We start from the raw sequence: 21,742 nt of genomic DNA on the forward strand, positions 1-21,742 counted from the left end.
TGGGACCAGTGTTTGTGCAGGGTTAGGTGGAGGTTTGTAAAGAAGACGCTCTCTTTCATAGCTTTCGTAATATTCGGCTTCTTTAATCATATCCTGTATAGACTTTACATTCCCGATTCTCATAATTAGTTTATATTATGGTCTCATATTACAATAAATACGATCGATTTTTTCTTCTATTTCTATCCTCCTCTTCGTCGAATTAGTGTAGTTATGGCCACAATAAAGCTACGAAATGGCTCAGCCTCTCCTTGTGTACGCTGGCGGATTTCATCCTCAAGATTGCGTCGATAACCTGGGGGTAAGTATTGCATCTCAAACGAAGTCTGAAAGTCCTCACAACTATCCCAAAATTCTCTATGGTTTCTAAACCACAACAGGGCTTTTCCCCGTAGTAGTTCCGGAAGAGCTCTTAAGATTTATTCCTTGGATATATCGTAACATTCCATTAACTCGTTAAGTCGCTCTAAGAAAGATACTGGATCTCCATTTCCTTCATAATGCAGATTCCATTTCCTGGCAATATTGCATATATGGGCCGAATTTTTAGCGCTAATGGGGGCAGTATCCCGCAACTCGTTACTTTGAACTCCGTTATCTATTGGTACCGTAGTGGTAAATATAGGATCGCGGGGGAGCTAAATAAGTAACGGCCGTATTAGGATTTAAAAGTGTATATGGACTTTGGCTTGCCGGTTGTAAAGGTTCTTGCTGAATATGATTGGTTTCGGATGAAGACATATTTTTTAAATTAACTAAAACTCTTTTTACTGTTTCTGCACTAGCGCTCTGATAAAGACCCAAGATTTCTCGAAAACTGGCAAGTTCAAGTTGGGAGGAATCTTCCATTCTGGTATTAAGAGTAGAGGCAGCAGGAATAGTTGAAGTACCCTGAACCTCAGTATTTTCAGCACTTAAAAGTGTATTATTTTAAACTCTTTGTATATGTAGAGGGAGTTCGAACTGATCCTTGGCTCCTTAAGAAAGTTACAAAACGAGAGCGTAGATATTCACTATTTCCCTCGATTGGTAACCCATATTTTGACATTTCTTCAATCAACTCAGGCTTCTTCAGATTATAAATCCATCCAAATTTTTCGGAACTTCCCCTCATCGTGGTTTGTTTCCCTGAGGCTAATGATTCAGTAGTAACGGGCAATACTTTTGGTATTGTACCGGAATGGACTTGACTTGATGGATCAGTAGACGTTTTAGTCGTTGTGGTAGCAACATTTGCGTCTTTAAGAGGGCTAGTAATATCAACATCTGTAGTTAAAGTTCCAGTCTGTGAGTGTGACTTATTATCCTCACTCTTAGGGTCAGTAGTTTTCGAACGACCAGTAGGCAGTATATTTAAATGAAACTGAAGACGTAAGAGCCTCCAGATTCGGAGAAAGCTCAATGGAAACATGATGTGTCAATGTAGATACGGTAGGACTAAAATAGAATATGAGTCTAGATATTTAATTTTTATCGGTTATTTTTACGTGACGATCACTGTAATGTAAACAATTAGTCTAGTCTGTCCGAAAATCCGTCCCTGTTCGGGCGCCAAAATGTGACGTGTCTTTTCTCAACACAACCATTTACTGTTAAGAATGACACGTATCGCATACCCTAGATGAGCCCAATCAAGCGGGGATTCGATCCAGGGGTCTAAATTTTATTCTTTTGGATTGTATATGGCAGTTGGGTTCAGATATATTGCTATCACCTAAGGTGGTGGTAACGTTGAAGCATTTAGTAAATCATCATTACCCAACTGGCCTTGAAAAAATTTAGAATTTGAAATAAAACGATGTCGATAAATAAGATATTTACTATCATCAATTAAAGAAAACACAAAAGTGTAAATACCTAGATCTCTATCTAAATCAAAGCTACCTCAAAATCGCAACACACTGTATGCTATGTAAAATAGTATGAGCAAAAGTAATATCAACACTAAGAACAACATATAATGTTTGGTCAGTATCGTATTTACAAATATTAAGTAAGAAAAGTGTAAGAGAAATAATAATAGACCCAGAGCAATAATCTATTTGTTAGGTCCGTATTGCACGAACATAGATTAAGTAAGATAGTAAGTAAAGTAAAGAACCAATAATACCGATAAACAATTTAAAGGTTAGGTCCGTATTGCACGAACATAGAGTAAGTAAGATAGTAAGAGTAAAGTAAAAGAACTAATAGTACACAATTTAAAGGTTAGGTCCGTATTGCACGCATATAGAGTAAGTAAGATAGCGAGTAAAGTAAGGAACTACTAATACTAATGTTAATGGTTAGGTCCGTATTGCACGAACATAGAGTAAGTAAGATAGTAAGAGTAAAGTAAAAGAACTAATAGTACACAATTTAAAGGTTAGGTCCGTATTGCACGCATATAGAGTAAGTAAGATAGCAAGTAAAGTAAAGAACTACTAATACTAATGTTAATGGTTAGGTCCGTATTGCACGAACATAGAGTAAGTAAGATAGTAAGTAAAGTAAAGAACCAATAATACCGATAAACAATTTAAAGGTTAGGTCCGTATTGCACGAACATAGAGTAAGTAAGATAGTAAGAGTAAAGTAAAAGAACTAATAGTACACAATTTAAAGGTTAGGTCCGTATTGCACGCATATAGAGTAAGTAAGATAGCAAGTAAAGTAAAGAACTACTAATACTAATGTTAATGGTTAGGTCCGTATTGCACGAACATAGAGTAAGTAAGATAGTAAGTAAAGTAAAGAACCAATAATACCAATAACCAATTTAAAGATTAGGTCCGTATTGCACGATCATAGATTAAGTAAGAAAGTAAGTAAAGTAAAAGAATACTAAGATTAATACGTTATAAGTAAATTTCGTGTGGCACAACATATAAAAACGATACAGAATATGAACGAAAGGTTAATTATGATAAATATAGTAATTGAAGATAATATATTACCAATAGCAAGAAGTATTCGATACGTCCGTATCTCACGAACAAGTCGGCAGGAGTGAGGTTAAGATCTCAGCGCACCGTGTGTCTTTACGTGGTGATTGGCATATGTAGACTGACCTCTCGCTCCCTTGCTGGCCGGTCCGTCTGACGAGTTTGCGTTGGAGCGCATGCGCGACTTATCGTTCATGCCGCAACCCGTCAAGCGGCGAACATGTCGTGGCACGATAGCTGAGGCGAACTTGTTTTATCTCGATCCCGTTAATCATTGTTGACGGGAAAACTAATCACAAAATAAATTTTGAATGGACGACCCAAGATAATAAAAAAAATACACTGTACATTTTAGTACCTCACATTTTGATCCGGCCAATTTAGCCATGATCAAACCCTACAACGTTCGAATTATCAGATCCGAACAAAATTCCTTGTATGATTTTTAGAAACCAATACACTCGGAGTAACCTGTAAGGTTTTAATTGTTGTATTAACCAGTTTTGTTTTTACATTCTCCACGTCTGTGTTTACTACTGCGTTAAGTTATTAAGGTATTCAATAAAACGGAAGAGTCGGCATCGATGCTAATCGCAGACGAACGCGTTTCCTCCCTATACGTGTCACATTTCCAGGCGGCTTTTGATTGGGCACTGAATTTTTTAAGTTGTGTACAAGTTTATAGAAATTGTGTTAAGTCGGGTGGACTTTGGAATTTGGGTGAGATTATTCTTTGCACTTTTGCATACCAACCTAGCCTTAATATTACAGATGACGCCGAAGCACATAGTACAAGAGTAAACGTCTCTAAACATTTTAAATTACAGAAATAATGTTTTAAAATACAATTGAAGCCACGGTACGTTCGGCATGCGGTCACATGCAGATCATTAAGCACAGACGGACGGTACACAACCGGAATCGCTAGTATTTATATAACGACTAATAATGACGAAATCTTTAATGACTACTGTCAAACCTTGCAGTGAAATGTATGGAGCTGTTTTGGGCAGAGCTTTTAGTGGATTGAATAGCCTCCATTAAGAGAATTTATTACCTACGAAGCGAAGGTGAGTTCCAACGCGGGGATTCGGTATGCTTTTGCACCAGATGTGTTGTCAACATTTGTTGCCATGTATGTGTCTGTGTGTTGAACTGGTTTATACAACTGCTAGACAGATTGATGCTATACAGAGAATTGTTACTGTACACTTTAAGGAAAACTTAGTATATTTCTGGGATATAATAGCAGAAGTTTTCTCCTGAATGATAATAACCTACCAATACATTCATTTTACATCTGAAATGCGTATTTAATAATAAAGCTATAACTTTCTTAACCTGTGCAATAATATTTTCTGTCTGATAAAACATTTACTGTATTAAAATACAATACATTTGATTTAATTACATTTGCGACATTATTAAATTATTATCATTTTGTTTACAGTATATTTCAACATATCATAAATAAATAAAACATATGTTATATATATTTTCCAGCTCAGTCAGTGCAATTTGGTGATATTATGAAAACCCAAAAATTATTCTCATAATATTTACACTAGTATACTCAATATCTCGAAAACCGTTCAAGATAGGAAAGGTCTAACAACCAATTTTGAAATTATTATAAGCATCCCAAAAAAGATCAATTTTTTTAGTTTATAGGGTACAAAGCTATGACATTTTAAAAACATTAAACTGCCATCATATTAAAATTAAATTAGTGTACCAAACTGGCCAAGGAACATGGTTAAGCTAAAGCTATTTGAAAGGTCCATTTTTTATAGTGAAATAGTTTGGGCTTTTTGGAACAGTTATCGTGCCCACAAGCTGAGTTATATAGAAAATAAAGACGTTTTACAGGTGTTTAGTTTGGTTATTTAAATACAAATATAACAGAACCGGCTAGATACAAAGTAATTGAATCATAAAGAGTAAGGTCTCTGTGGTGTAATGGTATCATACTCTATTAGCAAATGAGAGATCAGCGTTCGAGTGTCAGTAGGGCAAGTATTGTGAGTGGTTCAATCTTTTTTAAACTACATTAGGCTATATTATTGCTGTTTTTACAAATTTAATAAATATAAGTTTATATTATTTAAAAGTTTTATCTAACTTCTGTTAATGAAAGAAATATAATAACATTGGCATAAACGTGTGTGGTTGAATGTCTGCTGTCGGGGTTACATTAAGAAATATAAACCAATTATTTCATATTGTGTCTGTCCTCCCCAAATGTAAAATATATTTTTAATCAATATCTCTATTCAGCTGTAGTTTAAAACCAAAAAAACATATTTAAAGTTGTAATACACTATAAGATATTTATTAGCAATACATATTTATATTGGTAAGTAAAGGTTGGAGTTATATTAAATAACAATGTCGCAATTTGTCACGTGTCTCCTCAGACTCTGAACATTAAACCAACAAGGTAAAGCAGCCGGCACGAACACAATCACGTTTGTGGATACATAAAGAGAGATATACGGTTTACCGGAGGCAATAAAACAAGCGTAACAAGCTACCGTGAAGTGATTTCATTAAAGCTTTAGTCCCAGTTATAGAAGAGATAGCTGGTTGGTTATGGAAGACATCGCTGGTATTTACTCTTGATCAAAGTAGACTCTAATTACACTCTAAACAAGCTAATTTTAGAATAAAGTATTTAGTAGAAGGCCATAAAAGTAGGTTAACTAGGCAGGCTTAGCTTCATTGCATATATGTATTAGTATCAGCTCCAATCAAACTTTTGCTTGTTATAACTTTCTCAGAAACAAGATACTATGTTGTTTTCCGAGTAATGCAAGAAAAACTTTCTGCACGTTTCATAAATTATCGTTTGATTAAAGATACAACTTTTTAATGAACCTCAATCTTTATAAATATGTAAATTTTTCCATATTCAGTGTTACGACATTATTTAAGTTTATTTAACCTATGTGAAATTTACTTTCTTAAGTTATAAACTACATTCTTAAAATAAGCTAATTATAGGTTCTAGACTAGATGTTATCTGTAGTTGTATCTTTCTTATCGAATTATGATGTTATCTCTGGTTAACCTTACTTATTTTCACATGGCTTTATTTGATATTATGATCTAATATTTACTTGAAATGTGGTTGATTCAGAATACATTGTCACATCCACGCCCCAATTAGCCTCATCAGTGGGAAAATCTGTGACGGCATCTTTGATATATTAGTGTTGGTCGGAATTGTATTCTAACGTCACTGGTTGTTGCCTATTTGATCTTGTACTGAAGTACTTGATACAAACGTTATGATCATAGAGTGAGCGTCATAATTACAGCTGACGAGATATATCACGGAAAATGAGTTGGGTTGTGTTTTGACGAATTGTGACACAAAACTATATCAGAGTTTCATTAAGAGATACTTGTCAATGTAGAGGTGAACTACAGTTATCACAGTTATAAATGCAAGTTATAGTATGCATTTTAATCATTTCCACGTCAGGCAAGGTTCAATATTTCAAACAGTTATCTTACAAGGCCTAAACGAAGGCCCGATAACGTTCTACAGTTCAAAAATGTAACATGTACTGTTTTTTCTGTAGATTCTAAATTTGTAATTTCATACAATTTTAAGATGTGCCCAGTGTAGACGAGAATACTTCATAAAATAAGGATTGTCAGTTAATTAATCAATAAAACACTTCCTAGTTTATAACAGGATAACAAACTCTTAAGATTTCTTTAGTATGTGATAAATGTACTATAAAAAATGAATCACCAAATGTATTGATAAGCGCTAATCTCGAGAACGGATGAACTGTTTTGGAAAATTCTTTGAAATCCAAGAAAGGTTTATAAGGAGATAAAAGCCACACAAATGAATCAGAATATTTTTGTAGAATTCAGGAAAATAATAAAATTATTTAGGAGTTGTAATTCAAAGGGAACTGACACTTGACAACTTTACTGTTAGACCTTTAGACCAAACATTACAAGTAGGCTGAAACATCTGTTTAAATTTTAACATTATAAAATATTACTTGTATAGTGCTTAATTAATAGTGAAATACAGATAAAAAATTCTATCTAACTTTTATTACATAATGCACCAATGACGAATCTCACTAAAATAATCAATGCATTTAAAATACAGTCTAAAAATTGCTGTAAAATATACCTTATTGAACTATTTATGAAGGTGTGAACATAAGGTATTATTTAAATTCGTTCCGTTTCTTTACATTGCCATATAGCATTGTTTTATGGTCACTTACATAACTTAACGAGCAATACTTTCCCAATACTACAGACAGAAAAACAATAAGACTTCAATAACATATTATAAGTGATTATTTTTAAGTGCTTATGTATATATTTTCTTAAATAGGGGAATTGATGGTTAGGTACTTTATAGATAAGCAAAATAAAAACTGTTTCACTCTACAACTTCTTGGAACGGATTAGAGTATCTTACAGTTTTTTTTTTCACAGGAGTGTTTAGAACTCATGTAATAAGTACAGTATATGCTCGTGGTGTCCTTGTTATATCGACAAAGGTTCTGCTGAGAGAAACCATCGAAGGCAGTCAAACAATTCGGCAATATAAAAAATGTATGTACAAATGTTTTACGAAAAGAAAAGTTCCCCACAAATAATGATAAACAAAAAGTTTCTTCTTATCCAAACTTATGCTAGCTAACAGTTCAAGAACAATGTGACCTTGATATTTAAGTCAAATGGCATCAATAAAAAACATATGTTGTAAAAGATCTAATTGACATCGATACACATAAGGCATATTAACTAAACATTATATTTATAGTTAATAATTAATTTATTTAGGTGAAAAGTTACAACAGTGAGTTAATTTAAATATAGGAAATAAGATAAATAAAACATTTCACCCAAATAATGGTTTTAAATTAATTCCCATGGACCTTACAAAGTATAATTTTGTTTGACATGCAGAACTAGGTGTATAATAACCTTTATTTAGTTCTACTACCTTTTTTGATTGGGTTCCGTGGACTTAGAAGTAATGGCTGCCTACCTAAAGTAAAGCACGCATTTAAAAAATCCGGTGTGCGTATATTTTTGTTGATAATGTTGTAATTTCGTGTCTTCTTAATGGACAAACAAGTTCCTCGATTTGTTTGTTTTGTGTGGATGGATTTACTTTTAGTTTCAGATTATGTCGCTTAAAAGAAGCAGGAGGATCAATTTGGGTCGAAGAACGAGAAAAGCTACAAACCAGGCAGAAAAATGTACTTAGTCTAATATATTACTACCATGTCTGTCATAGCTAAAATAAAGACAAGTTTTGGCATTGTGAAACCATAAATAGTATATTTATTTCATTTTCAATGTAGTTAACATGTTCAAAGTAATAATATAATACAATAGTCAATATTGCATTCATTAAATGATTTTATTTCATGAAAGTCTATCGTATAAATTAATTGTTACATATAAATGAATTAAACCTTTAATGTATACTTTAAAATTACAAATTATAAATTATAAACAAAAACTGCAAACACATAAAGAAACTATTTAAAAATACAGACCTAAAACACCGTAATAATATATTAAAGTACAATAGAATGAAATGTAAACACATAATAGAGTTGAGTTAAAACAAACGTAAATATGGTGTTACAGTATCGTAATGATAAATAAATGTTTAATTTCATGCGATAGCGTTTGCTGTGCCGGCTTCGTAATGGATTGTCAATTCATTTAGCCACCTCAATTTCAATTTCAAAAAATAGTTTTTAATAGGTGTTATTGAAATGTTTGCAAATGGACTTTTCTTTAATTAGAAACATTCTATTCACAGCTTTTCAAACGGCAAAAATCGAGTAAAGGTCGAAGGAAATGCCATCGGTCGATATTTTGTTCTATAATTAATTATTCTTAATCCAAACTATAAATATCTTGATTTATACAAGTTCAATCCAATTTCTTCCTGTGTTGTAAGTGTTTATACAAGTGTATACAAAAGCTACTAATTAAATATTGATACACATACAATTAGTCCAAAAAATAATCAATCGGTTGTACAGAGTTCAAAAATAAGAAAATTACCTCTATGAAGTAAATTATTTTATTATTTTTATCTTTCAGTGATTTTATTTTATAAGAATGAAACTCACCGTACTTTTATAACACTGATTTATCAACGAATAAAATGTTTTACTGCATAGCAGAAGGATTCTTTAGCGGAGATAGTAGGATTAATTAATGTTAAATTAGGTATGTGATATGAACGTAACAGTCCTGCTTTGATGTGTAAAGCAGACAGAGATGTTCTAAATATATCAATAAAAAAGTTTTAATATTTGTGATTTCATTGTCGTTTACTTTAATATATTATTTTATTAATTTTACTAAAAGAGAAAAAGTAAGGAATGTTGAAACAAACGTGATCGGAAACTGGAGAATATAAATTGTTACCAAATGAAATGTTTATTTACTCCGAAAGAATCGAACCAGTCTCCTACCTTCAGCATATTTGATTTCTTTATAAAATAATAAACCATTCTTTGCATTGCGCAATAAGTATTTACCAAATAAAATGAAATAAACTTATAAATAATTATGAATATTTTGTAATGCATATTAAAAGTTACCGTATTACATAAATAAAATTTACAACATAAGCACAACAACATGTACAATATTTACAACATGTAATCTTGTCTAATTCAATCCCAATTTAATGCTCACACCACCGGCGACAGTTAGTCTTAATGAACGGTTTCGCAGTGGTATACCAGAAGTTTATATCATTATAAAATATGTTTATTCAAAAATATTTCTGGAACGCTTTTTACTCTTTGACGCTGGGGTATTTTTTTTAAAATTTGAAAACCTGCTGATGAAGCCAACACCTGTCCGTGAGTGCAAGTTATGTGTGCTCCGTTTATTAGTTACGTTGTCTTTAAGTCTAACTAATACTATTTAATTAATGCACGATAGACCTAGATTAGAATTAAAAATTATATTCAACATTATTAAAATCCTACATGTAGTGCGTAAAACATAGTTTACAATAAATGTCCAACCAAAACTTGGCCTCCAAAAGGATAATACACTAAACATATAATATGAAGTGTTTATTAAAATCAGTGAGATTTGTTCGCATCTTTGAAAAATATTTCGTCTACACTAAATTGTTCTCAAATGTACAATTGTTAACTTGCAGAATGAAGGTAACCTGGAACTATAACACATTCCACAGTGAAATGTTATTTAACGTCTCTAAAAACCAAATGAAATTGAAAAGAATTTTCTTTATTTTATTGCTTCAAATAGAACGTGCTTGGACTCCAAAAGGTAACCATGAAGCGTGAAATAAATAAAACTTGAACAAAAATACATAAAGTCGATAAAAATATAATAGAGGTTACAATATTTGGAATGCTTCTTGTTTGTAGTATGAGCTTAAATGAAGCAAAAATATACAATACATAGTATTTAGTTTATTATGGCACAGATTATGTATATAATCTTTCAAATTAGTAAATATCCTCAATACATAACACAATACATTAAGTAATATTTTAAAAGTACTAAATGTTTAGTTCCATTATATTTTATTCGCCATATTTTGTAATCTATTACTTCATATTTAATACGTGTTACGTAAGGTACGCACTCATTTTATACAACGAGGTTCATTTGATTATGGGGTATATAGATTCTGCGGATGTCATTATAAGAGAAACTACTAATCATAACCTTTTAAAACTAACCACAAAAGTATGTATTACCACCAGTTTCTTCCAATGTTATATGACGACCGTATGCTATCATTACGCTTTTTAATGTCGATCCATTATTAACTGATGGCCAGATTACACGGACGGGGCTACCTCTCCACGGCCGCATGTTTACATGTTAAGTGCTCTCCATTTATTATTCATCACTATTAAACATTTCATTCAATATAAGAAACATCTTATTTTACGTTTTTTAAACACAAAATGAACTTAAAACTCATGGAACGTAGTCAAATAAACTAAGCACTTAGGCTGCATAAAAGAGATTTCAACTCATATTACTTCTACTCACCGTTTATAATGCCGAATGCTGACATAAACCCAGAGTAGTAAAGTTGGTACAGAGACGAGGGAAGAGTCACGAGTTACACATTTCTGTACTAGCAGCCAGGTTTTATACGGGCAATAACACGCAGTAGACTGGGAGCGAGATAAATGAAGTACATTAGAGCTCGGGTGCATCTTATTACTAGGGCGAGGGAATGAGGTGAGATTTAACATAAACTGAGTATTACAAAGAAATTATAGTATGGATTGTCACACAGAATATGTTGTAGATGTTACTACGCAGTTGTATACATTACCTGGTGTTAACATATTGTTTCCACGTAGAGGAAAATACATAATAAAGTATTAAGTATTTTGTATTTGTTAGCTCTTAAGTTCTGAACTGAACGCTAATTCAACATTTCTAGTTCAAGATGTACCCAAATATCTTTTATTAAATTTTTAATAATTGAGATTGTTTTACTTGGCTTGATTTGCATGAACAGAAAAGGTTAACTATGGTGGTTTGTAAACTTCTCATCAGTGTTACATAGTTATTATTATTGAGAGGTACTAGTCGCAAAACCCACAGTAACAGGATTTACTTAAATTGCATGAATTTTCAGTTTATATCTCATATAATGAATTGCATTTATTTTCTTGTTGAAATGCCATTAGATTGTACTTCAGTTTATTTACAAATGCATATAGTCTGCGATGTTCACGATGACATTATGGTTATATAAGACCATTAATACCAAGTGGAAAAAATATCGGTTTATTCATTCTTGAAATATCCATCGCTAAACTAACATAACATCAAAGGGACACATAACAAAAATTATCGCAAAACCCTTAATAATAGGTATATAAATATACATAATACAAAGTTTATAACTTAATACATTCTTATGAAATCACTCTGAATTATAGGTTGTACTAATTCTCAGCCAAGACCTAGGTACCCTCATCGTACATGTCTATAAACAAATAAACTGCTACAACGTAGCATCTAGGGATCCGATAGAATGTACTGCAAGTCCTACTATCCAATCCACTAAATTTAGATACTACAATAATATCTAATAATTTAATCAAGATTATTTACAAATTTCTATAATCCAATATTTTATTGTTGCCATTGTGGTTACCCGTAGGACTAAAGTACAAATTTTTACTATAACTCAGCCCAATTCCAATGGAGAGTTATAAATTAAGGTCAGTTATGTAGTAATCAGTAAATTATAGATCGACCAAGAGACTACCGATAGACATAACTGTAAGAAGCATCGCCAGAACAGTAAGCTGTCTCCAATAGTTATTAAGGTCCGTCATGTAGTAAACAGTCAATTATAGATCGACCAAGAGACTACCGATAGATATAAGTATCGCCAGAACAGTAAGCTGTCTCCAATAATTGTTAAGGTCCGTCATGTAGTAAACAGTCAATTATAGATCGACCAAGAGTCTACTGATAGACATAACAGTAAGAAGCATCGCCAGAACAGTAAGCTGTCCCCAATAGTTATTAAGGTCCGTCATGTAGTAAACAGTCAATTATAGATCGACCAAGAGATTACCGATAGACATAACAGTAAGGAGTATCCCCAGAACAGTAAGCTGTCTCCAATAGTTATTAAGGTCCGTCATGTAGTAAACAGTCAATTATAGATCGACCAAGAGTCTACTGATAGACATAACAGTAAGAAGCATCGCCAGAACAGTAAGCTGTCTCCAATATTTATTAAGGTCCGTCATGTAGTAAACAGTCAATTATAGATCGATCAAGAGTCTACTGATAGACATAACAGTAAGGAGTATCGCCAGAACAGTAAGCTGTCTCCAATAGTTATTAAGGTCCGTCATGTAGTAAACAGTAAATTATAGATCGACCAAGAGACTACCGATAGACATAACAGTAAGAAGCATCGCCAGAACAGTAAGCTGTCTCCAATAGTTATTAAGGTCCGTCATGTAGTAAACAGTCAATTATAGATCGACCAAGAGACTACCGATAGATATAAGTATCGCCAGAACAGTAAGCTGTCTCCAATAATTGTTAAGGTCCGTCATGTAGTAAACAGTCAATTATAGATCGACCAAGAGTCTACTGATAGACATAACAGTAAGAAGCATCGCCAGAACAGTAAGCTGTCTCCAATAGTTATTAAGGTCCGTCATGTAGTAAACAGTCAATTATAGATCGACCAAGAGATTACCGATAGACATAACAGTAAGGAGTATCCCCAGAACAGTAAGCTGTCTCCAATAGTTATTAAGGTCCGTCATGTAGTAAACAGTCAATTATAGATCGACCAAGAGTCTACTGATAGACATAACAGTAAGGAGCATCGCCAGAACAGTAAGCTGTCTCCAATAGTTATTAAGGTCCGTCATGTAGTAAACAGTCAATTATAGATCGACCAAGAGTCTACTGATAGACATAACAGTAAGGAGTATCGCCAGAACAGTAAGCTGTCTCCAATAGTTATTAAGGTCCGTCATGTAGTAAACAGTCAATTATAGATCGACCAAGAGTCTACTGATAGACATAACAGTAAGAAGCATCGCCAGAACAGTAAGCTGTCTCCAATAGTTATTAAGGTCCGTCATGTAGTAAACAGTCAATTATAGATCGACCAAGAGACTACCGATAGACATAACAGTAAGAAGCATCGCCAGAACAGTAAGCTGTCTCCAATAGTTATTAAGGTCCGTCATGTAGTAAACAGTCAATTATAGATCGACCAAGAGATTACCGATAGACATAACAGTAAGGAGCATCGCCAGAACAGTAAGCTGTCTCCAATAGTTATTAAGGTCCGTCATGTAGTAAACAGTCAATTATAGATCGACCAAGAGATTACCGATAGACATAACAGTAAGGAGTATCCCCAGAACAGTAAGCTGTCTCCAATAGTTATTAAGGTCCGTCATGTAGTAAACAGTCAATTATAGATCGACCAAGATATTACCGATAGACATAACAGTAAGGAGTATCCCCAGAACAGTAAGCTGTCTCCAATAGTTCATAAGGTCCGTCATGTAGTAAACAGTCAATTATAGATCGACCAAGAGACTACCGATAGATATAAGTATCGCCAGAACAGTAAGCTGTCTCCAATAATTGTTAAGGTCAGTTATGTAGTTATCATTAGCACACAGCTCATTCTGAAAGCTACCGATGTAGATGCCATTAGATAACCTCATTTTAATACTAAGGTGTTTTCAATAATACCCCAGGTAAGTCATGGTCAATAATAGACAAATAGACCGGAACCTTTTATTATAGATAAGATTGGTTAGTCTAATTTGTATAGTGAGATGTCTCAAATCATCCTTGCGTTAAAATATGGGTTTAAATATAATAGTCGGAACCATCCAGATTCTATTATTAAGATAACATCGACTAGCGTCAAAAAAGTTAATAAAAGCTTACATCTATCTGCAACCTATTATTGAAGATTAGTCTATTAGTCTATGGTGAGGTGTCTTAATTTATCATATGGTTATTTTTAGAGCCAACAATAGCATCACATCAACCCAGAGCCTATTATTAAGCCACAATTGTATTTTAAACGAATATTGTTATCCTAATGATCAGTTGTGGAGGTAAGAATAGACAGAAAGACGGATCAACCTGAAATCTATTATTAGAGATGATATAGATTAGTCTAAGTTGCATGGTGAGGTTTTTTTAATTATACCTATGGTCAGTTCCCTATAGTAATAGATTACATGTTGATTAAAGAGACATCGAGTAGCCTTAGTTGTAACATGAGTGTTCTCCAATCAGCTCCGCCACCTCATCGGGAACCCTTTTCCACTACAAGTCTGGACGGGAACGTGGAAATTCATTAAGGAACCTATTTTTCCTATTACACAACTCTATTTTGTCCCTATTACATAATTAAAAAACTGCGGTATTTATCTTACAGGGATGATTACATAAGGCGATCAATTAAGAAGACTAATTTGAAAACTATAAAAATGTATGTTTGTAATTAAATATTTCGACAGATTCAACACAAAACCTACAAAAGTTTTAATTTATAGTAAATTTTATGAGTAAAATTGCATTGTAGAAATATGTTTTGAGTGTAAACATGTTACGTATTAGGTTCTACTTAGACGTGTGTTTTTGTAATAACAATATTGCAAAGATAACCACCAAACAACCCTGATGGTAACTGACCAGTGGAGCACGAAGTTGTAAGCCCCAAGGAACACAATCCTAATAAATAATTCATTATCTCAGCAAACATTCTCACCGCTATCTGAAAGTTTCATTTAATCAATTTCTGAGAAGTCCCTATAGTTTGAGGCAATACCCTGGTATATAATTACGTATACACTTTCGTGTGTATTCCATTTAAAAATAATTGGTTTATTTACATAAATATTCTATAACATTTCTTACTCTTTCTTCCTATTAAAGATTAAATGGTAAATATATAATATCATTAAATATTAGATTTTTAGTACACTTTTAAACAAAATAATGTAATTTAAAGTTGTCTAAGACTTGATAACAGACACGGTTTTGATTTTTCCCTACACATTGTACCACATTTAATAACAATTCATATATTTCACATTTCATTGAATGAAATGTAACTTGTACAAATAAGTTTATGTTTTACATCGATTGGTATTTTATAGCATAATAACAATAGAACTTGTCATTAGGTGTATACATTAATATAAAAGGGTCTAGTAAAATAAAATGATTCTAATCATCACTTTACATAATAGTAACACTACCTCTGACAGAAACCATTAACGGACTGGACAGGTAGCCAGTGTCTCTTGAGTAATATTAGGTAGAAATCTCGGCGATCTGTCTTAGTTACTGGACACTACTGGACAGTTACAGGGTACATTAGCAATATATTGATGCTGTAAACATGTCACTTTACAGCTACAAGTAAAGTTGTTCGCACTCATTATCAGGATGCTGTACTATAGACTCCGAAAACTTAATACATATAAAAGACAGTATATTTGTAAAGTAAAATTATAAAAACCCTCGTATTAACTCTTAGCCAGTATTCAAATCAACAATTAATTTACATCAAATATGAATTGCACTTGTGAGATACATTAACTTAAGAATAAAATTGTATAGTATACCGTGACAAATAAAATTGCCGAATACGTGTATGATTATTATTTAATTTTTTATTTATATTTTTATTAGAATCAGTTAATAGCAGTTATTTTCTGCAATAATATAATATAATTCAAAGCATGAATAATTATGGTAAAACCTGAAATTAAATTTACATGGACTAACCATTGAGATAATGAATTGTTGTATACCATTGTAATGTTTCCTGTGTCAAAGTGAACACGTTTTTTTACATATATTAATTAGTAGGAACTAATAAATGCTTGAAAAATAAATGTTTGGAACATAAAAGATTAAACGTGTTTGCGGTATTTGGTAGCGCTCAGGCAAACGGTAACAATACAGCGTAAATATCCATTACAGTGTTTACCGGCTGCCGTGTGTTTCCATTACAAGGACATAAACACAACTTGCGGCAATATTCAGTACGATAAGTCTGATATATTTACCTGCCACCAATTATGAGTTATAGCAATATTAAACGTTTATACAATAGACGTTTCACGTTTTTCCTATTATTTATGTCATATAAATATATGGACCATTATAATAACTATATACGGATAGAAATTAAAACTAAATTAAGTCAAGGAACGTGTAAACATAACTTAAAATGATAATAAATGCTACTATTTTAAAGCATTATGTTTCAAATTGCAATATTTGTGTTGTGGTGATTGATACTTAAGCAGTCAAAAGTGATTGTGGAGAGCAAAATTAGGAGTGTATGTTATTTAGGTACAATAATAAAGCAATAAAAAGGCAATGTGAGGGAGAAAACAAGGTCGTACCAATTGGATATGCAATCACAAATCTATGCACCAAACCCAAAATGGCAGAACACCATCTAGGTGGCTGCGGGTCCGTTTTGCATTGAAGTTGCCTAAGTAACTGCTTAGATACTTGTATAGCCTACACAAATTTATATATATAAATATATATATATATATATATATATATATATATATATATATATATATATATTCATAAATGTAAAGAATTATTACCAAAGATGCAAGCAAAGAGAGCCAGCTGGGAGTATTATTTTAGGGACTTAAAACACTCATAATATTATTAGCACTTCACGACGGTTCGAAAAGATTTTGATAATTAAGTTTATGTATGTATATCTAAACGCACCTTATCTCCAGAACCGTTTGATGAAGGTCGAGATGTTTAGCACCAATTTTGAATTTTGCAGAACAATAAACACCCATAAGTTTTTTGGAAATATTCCTTTTATAGAAGTAGATTTGCAAGAGCGGGAAATGTATGCTTTTGGAAATAGACAACCTCTTTAACCCTATGTTTGTATAAGTTTATTTTATTTGTACATATATACACTTTTAAACTAACTATAACTCTAAAAATACTGGTATTTTAACTTAATGTCCAATTATTAGACAGTTGATACATGAATATATTACAATTATAATCACTCATTGCAGTAGTGTTTGGTAGGTCATTTTACAAAATATATGCCTATGATGCTCCAGGTGCGTATATCGTTATCGTTATACACCATCAGTAATTTGAATTATTAATTATTATATGTAAAGTTGCAAATTAGGCCATGCACAGCCACCCAATTCCACTTCTTACACACTTACACCACATACACGCTCTCTGTAACACACACCATTCCGACTGGCACCTATCATAGTTTTGTACCACTTATATCGCTTAAGCTCTATCCCTTTTCCATTCTCATCAAGCCATGTTTCACTTTTCAGGACTTTGAAAATACACGTAAAAGGCTAATTGGCCTATAGTTTGTCATCACGGTAACGACGTTCGATTTAAATAATGAGATGACGAGAGATCTTGAAAAGATCTGGAAATTTGCCTGTACGTATACTTTACTTGCAAATTAATAACGTGAATAAGCGGAATGTAAAGTGATTGATAGTTACCATTCAAGAGAAATGGAGATACAGAATCATATTGTTTTCAGTATTATTTTTGTCTATTTTCCTAATACCTCCTAGTAACCCTTCAGCAATCTATTGTCTAATTTATTTTAAATATATGCTTCTCATTTGACTTTTCAGTAAAACTGTTAAAATTTTTGAAGGACGAATTTGAATAAAATTCAGTCGTAGTCCGGCAGTCGGACTGATAACAGCACTGCTCTGTGTGCCCCGTAGTCAAGGTCACACAGCTGTCTACACGTGTGTCTAGAGTGGCGTGTGTGCGCGTATTAGCCTGAATATTTCGTCTACTTTAATTATTTCTTGGTAACTGTGGCGAGTGCGGCAACCGTATTGAAGAGGATTCCAATCCTGTGAAGTGTGTTGGTGGTTGTGAACGTGTATTTCATATAGACTGTATCAAAGATAAAATCAAAACTCGTACCGCCCATAAGGATTGGAAATGTGAGGAATGTGTTAAATCTAAAAAACAATCTTCAGTAAGCAGTAAGTCATCTAGTTCGACATGTATTACAAAGGAGTTTCTTGTGTCTACCATGGAAGCATTCAAAAGAGAAATGTTTCAAGAGTTTAAGTCTCACTCAAACCAGATGCAGGAGCTTACTAAGTCGGTTGAGTTCCTGTCAGCAAATATTGACACAGCAAACCAGACGCTTAAAAAAGTCCAGCTGGATTATGCCGACATTATGAAACAAAACCAGAAGTTAACTGAAGCAAACTTGAAGTTGGGCGAGACAGTCAATGAGCTCAAAAGTAAAGTCAGAGAACTGGAGCAATACTCTAGAAGAACCAATCTGGAGATCAGCGGCATCCCTGAAACGCGGAACGAGGACACTATGAAGATCCTGGGTGACATCGGCACTGCCATAGGAGTCGAGCTTCATGACACCCAGGTGATGGCTGCACATCGAGTTCCCAGCTACAAGCAAGGTCGAGCTCCACCCATGGTCGTCCAGTTCCAGACCAAGATGCAGAGGGATGTCTGGATCACCAACTACAAGAAAAACAAGGACCTATCAGCCCGCAGAGTGAACAACGTCTTTCCGGACACCAGGGTGTACATCAATGAACATCTGTCACCGGACAACAAGATCTTCTTGGCTCAACTCAAGGAAAGAAGCAAGCAGTGCAATGTCAAGTATGTCTGGTTTAAGGATGACAAGTTCTATCTCAGGAGGGATGATGGGGAGAAATACTTCAAAATCACTAGCCTTGATGAAGTGGAAAAATACCGCTAAAATTGTAATCAGTGAGCAAACATGTGGCTTTGATTTTATTTCAATTGGATTCACAATCATATTTAAATTCTCTCAATGAAGCATTTTTCTCACCATCCTCTCCGGACGCTGATGGCTCTATCTCAATAATTCATTTAAATATTCGAAGTTTGAGACAAAATTTCAATAGTTTTCTAGCAGAACTCAATAATGCAAAACAAAAAATTAGTTTAATAATTTTAAGTGAAGTATGGATCCTCAGCGAAGAATTAAGTTTTTACAAAATACCTGGTTATAATATAATTGGCAAATGCAATAATCAGTACAGATCTGGAGGCGTTGTATTTTATTATGACGAAGAGCTATCAGTTCAAGAGGTGGAAATTGACATGATAACGGCTGATTGTGTTTTGTTCGAGCTTAAATACAACAGAACTCGATGTAATATTTTTGCTTTTTATAGACTACAATCCTGTACAGTAAGTTCTTTTGTGGAAGAGCTGGAATCACAATTATCTCTGTTAAAGTTAAATACTGTTTACGTAGGGGATGGAAATATAGATATTTTAAAACAATCACCTGATTCATTAAGATATACTAGCTTATTAAGTAACATGGGTTATGTATCAGTAATTAATTCTCCGACCAGAATATGTAAAACCTCTTCCACCTGCATCGATCACATTTTTCTAAAATTTAAGAATTTGAATATGTTTGAGACAGTAATTTTCGATCTTGGGTTAACTGACCATTGTTGTTTAGCTCTAAAAATGAAGCTAACAATCAACTCTAATGTTTCAAAAACTGCATTACAAAAACTGTTTTTAACTTTAATATGATCAATCAAGAATTAAAATATACAGACTGGAATAGTATAATTGACGAAGCAAATGTAAACATATCTTTTGAAAATTTCTTTAATATTTTGAATGGTATATTAGACAGTAATAAAGAGGAAAGAATGATTGTTAGTAGGTTAAGTAAAGCAAAACTTATCAGTCCTTGGATTAATAGTAACATTTTAAACAGATTAAACAAAAGGAAAAGGCTGTATGGTAGGTTCAAAAAAAGGCCTTATGATGAAAATTTCAAGGATTATTTTAACAGGTTTAGTAATAAATTAAAAAGTGATATTGACAAAGCCAAAAATGTGTATTATGAATATCTAATTCAAAATTGTAACGGAGACGTAAGCCAGCAATGGAAAATAGTAAATAGTGTAACTGGTAACGTAGTTAAAAATGGAATAAACAAAATCATTCTTGAAGATGGAAATCTCGAAGAAGACCCAAAATTAATTTCGGAAAAGTTAAATTCATTTCTTGTTAGGTTATCACAAAATGATGATATTTCACATGATATCAGTTTATGGATACCTTCTTCCACACGGAGAGATTCGTTCTTCATCGATAAAACCGATCCATACGAGATTCTAAGCATTATTAATGGTCTAAAAAATAAGAAATCAACCGGATTCGATAACATATCAGTGCATGTAATTAAACAAATTGCTGAAAACGTCGTTGTTCCAATTAGTAAATTAATAAATCTAAGTTTTAGACTTGGAGTGTTCCCGGAAATATTAAAAAGAAGTATTGTTATTTCATTATTCAAAACGCCTAATTCGTTCAAAATAGATAATATACGTCCTATAAACTTAGTTTCAGTATTTTCCAAGATTCTTGAGAAATGCATGAAAAAAAGATTAATAAGTTACCTTGCTAGTTTTAATTTTCAAAATCAAAATCAATTTGGGTTTACAAAAGGCAAATCCACGGAAGACGCGTTGATGGGTTTTGTAAATAAAATACATCTAAGTATGAACAATAAGTGTAAAACGTCTGCCCTTTTCATAGATTTCAAGAAAGCCTTTGATCTCGTAGATCATGATGTGTTGTTGCTAAAAATGGAATCCTTAGGAATTAGGGGAGTAGCGTTAAATTGGTTTAGCAGTTTTTTAAAAGGTAGAATCCAGCAAGTAAAAGTCGGTACTGAACTTAGTAGTTTTTTAGTAGTGCAAAGTGGTGTTCCTCAGAGGTGTGTTTTATCAGCAAATCTATTTTTTATATTTATAAACGATTTGTTAAACATTCAATTTTTTGGAGAAATTTATGCTTTTGCCGATGATTTGGGGTACATTTATTCTAACAAAGACAAAAATATAATATACGATGAAATCTGTAATGACCTGAAACAGTTGAGGAAATGGTGTGATTCTAACAAAATGGTTGTTAATGTAAAAAAAACTAAATATATAAATTTTGACAGTGTAGATTTTGCTTTTGATAGACCATTTAGATTTCACTCTTCAAAATGTAAAGATTCAATTACTTGTACTTTGTGAAGAAATTATTAAAGTTAAGGAATTCAAATATCTAGGGGTAATTCTTGATGAACGTATGTCGTGGAAAAAACAAGTAATGACCATTTATAATAATTTAAAATTTAACCTTAGGAAGTTTTATTATTTAAAAATTCCTGTGGTACAAAGTTGCTATGTACG

The 21,742-nt window shown here is 32.8% G+C and overlaps 1 protein-coding gene across 1 annotated transcript; it reads left to right on the top strand.

Annotated features, from left to right (window-relative positions):
* The first annotated feature begins 235 nt into the window (after positions 1-235).
* LOC124361154 lies at positions 236-19,260 on the top strand. The gene is made up of 2 exons (XM_046815194.1): positions 236-301; positions 18,541-19,260. Exons 1-2 carry the CDS (start codon positions 236-238, stop codon positions 19,258-19,260), a joined length of 786 nt encoding a protein of 261 aa, XP_046671150.1.
* Positions 19,261-21,742: the final 2,482 nt, after the last annotated feature.

Source organism: Homalodisca vitripennis, chromosome 4 (genome assembly GCF_021130785.1).
Source record: "Homalodisca vitripennis isolate AUS2020 chromosome 4, UT_GWSS_2.1, whole genome shotgun sequence".
Classification (NCBI taxonomy): Eukaryota; Metazoa; Arthropoda; class Insecta; order Hemiptera; family Cicadellidae; genus Homalodisca; species Homalodisca vitripennis.

Coding starts and splice junctions, on each gene's coding strand:
- LOC124361154 (XM_046815194.1), top strand. CDS start 236: ATGGCTCAGCCTCTCCTTGTGTACGCTGGCGGATTTCATCCTCAAGAT. Junction 302..18,540: donor ATTGCGTCGATAACCTGGGG/GTAAGTATTGCA, acceptor TGTATTACAAAG/GAGTTTCTTGTGTCTACCAT.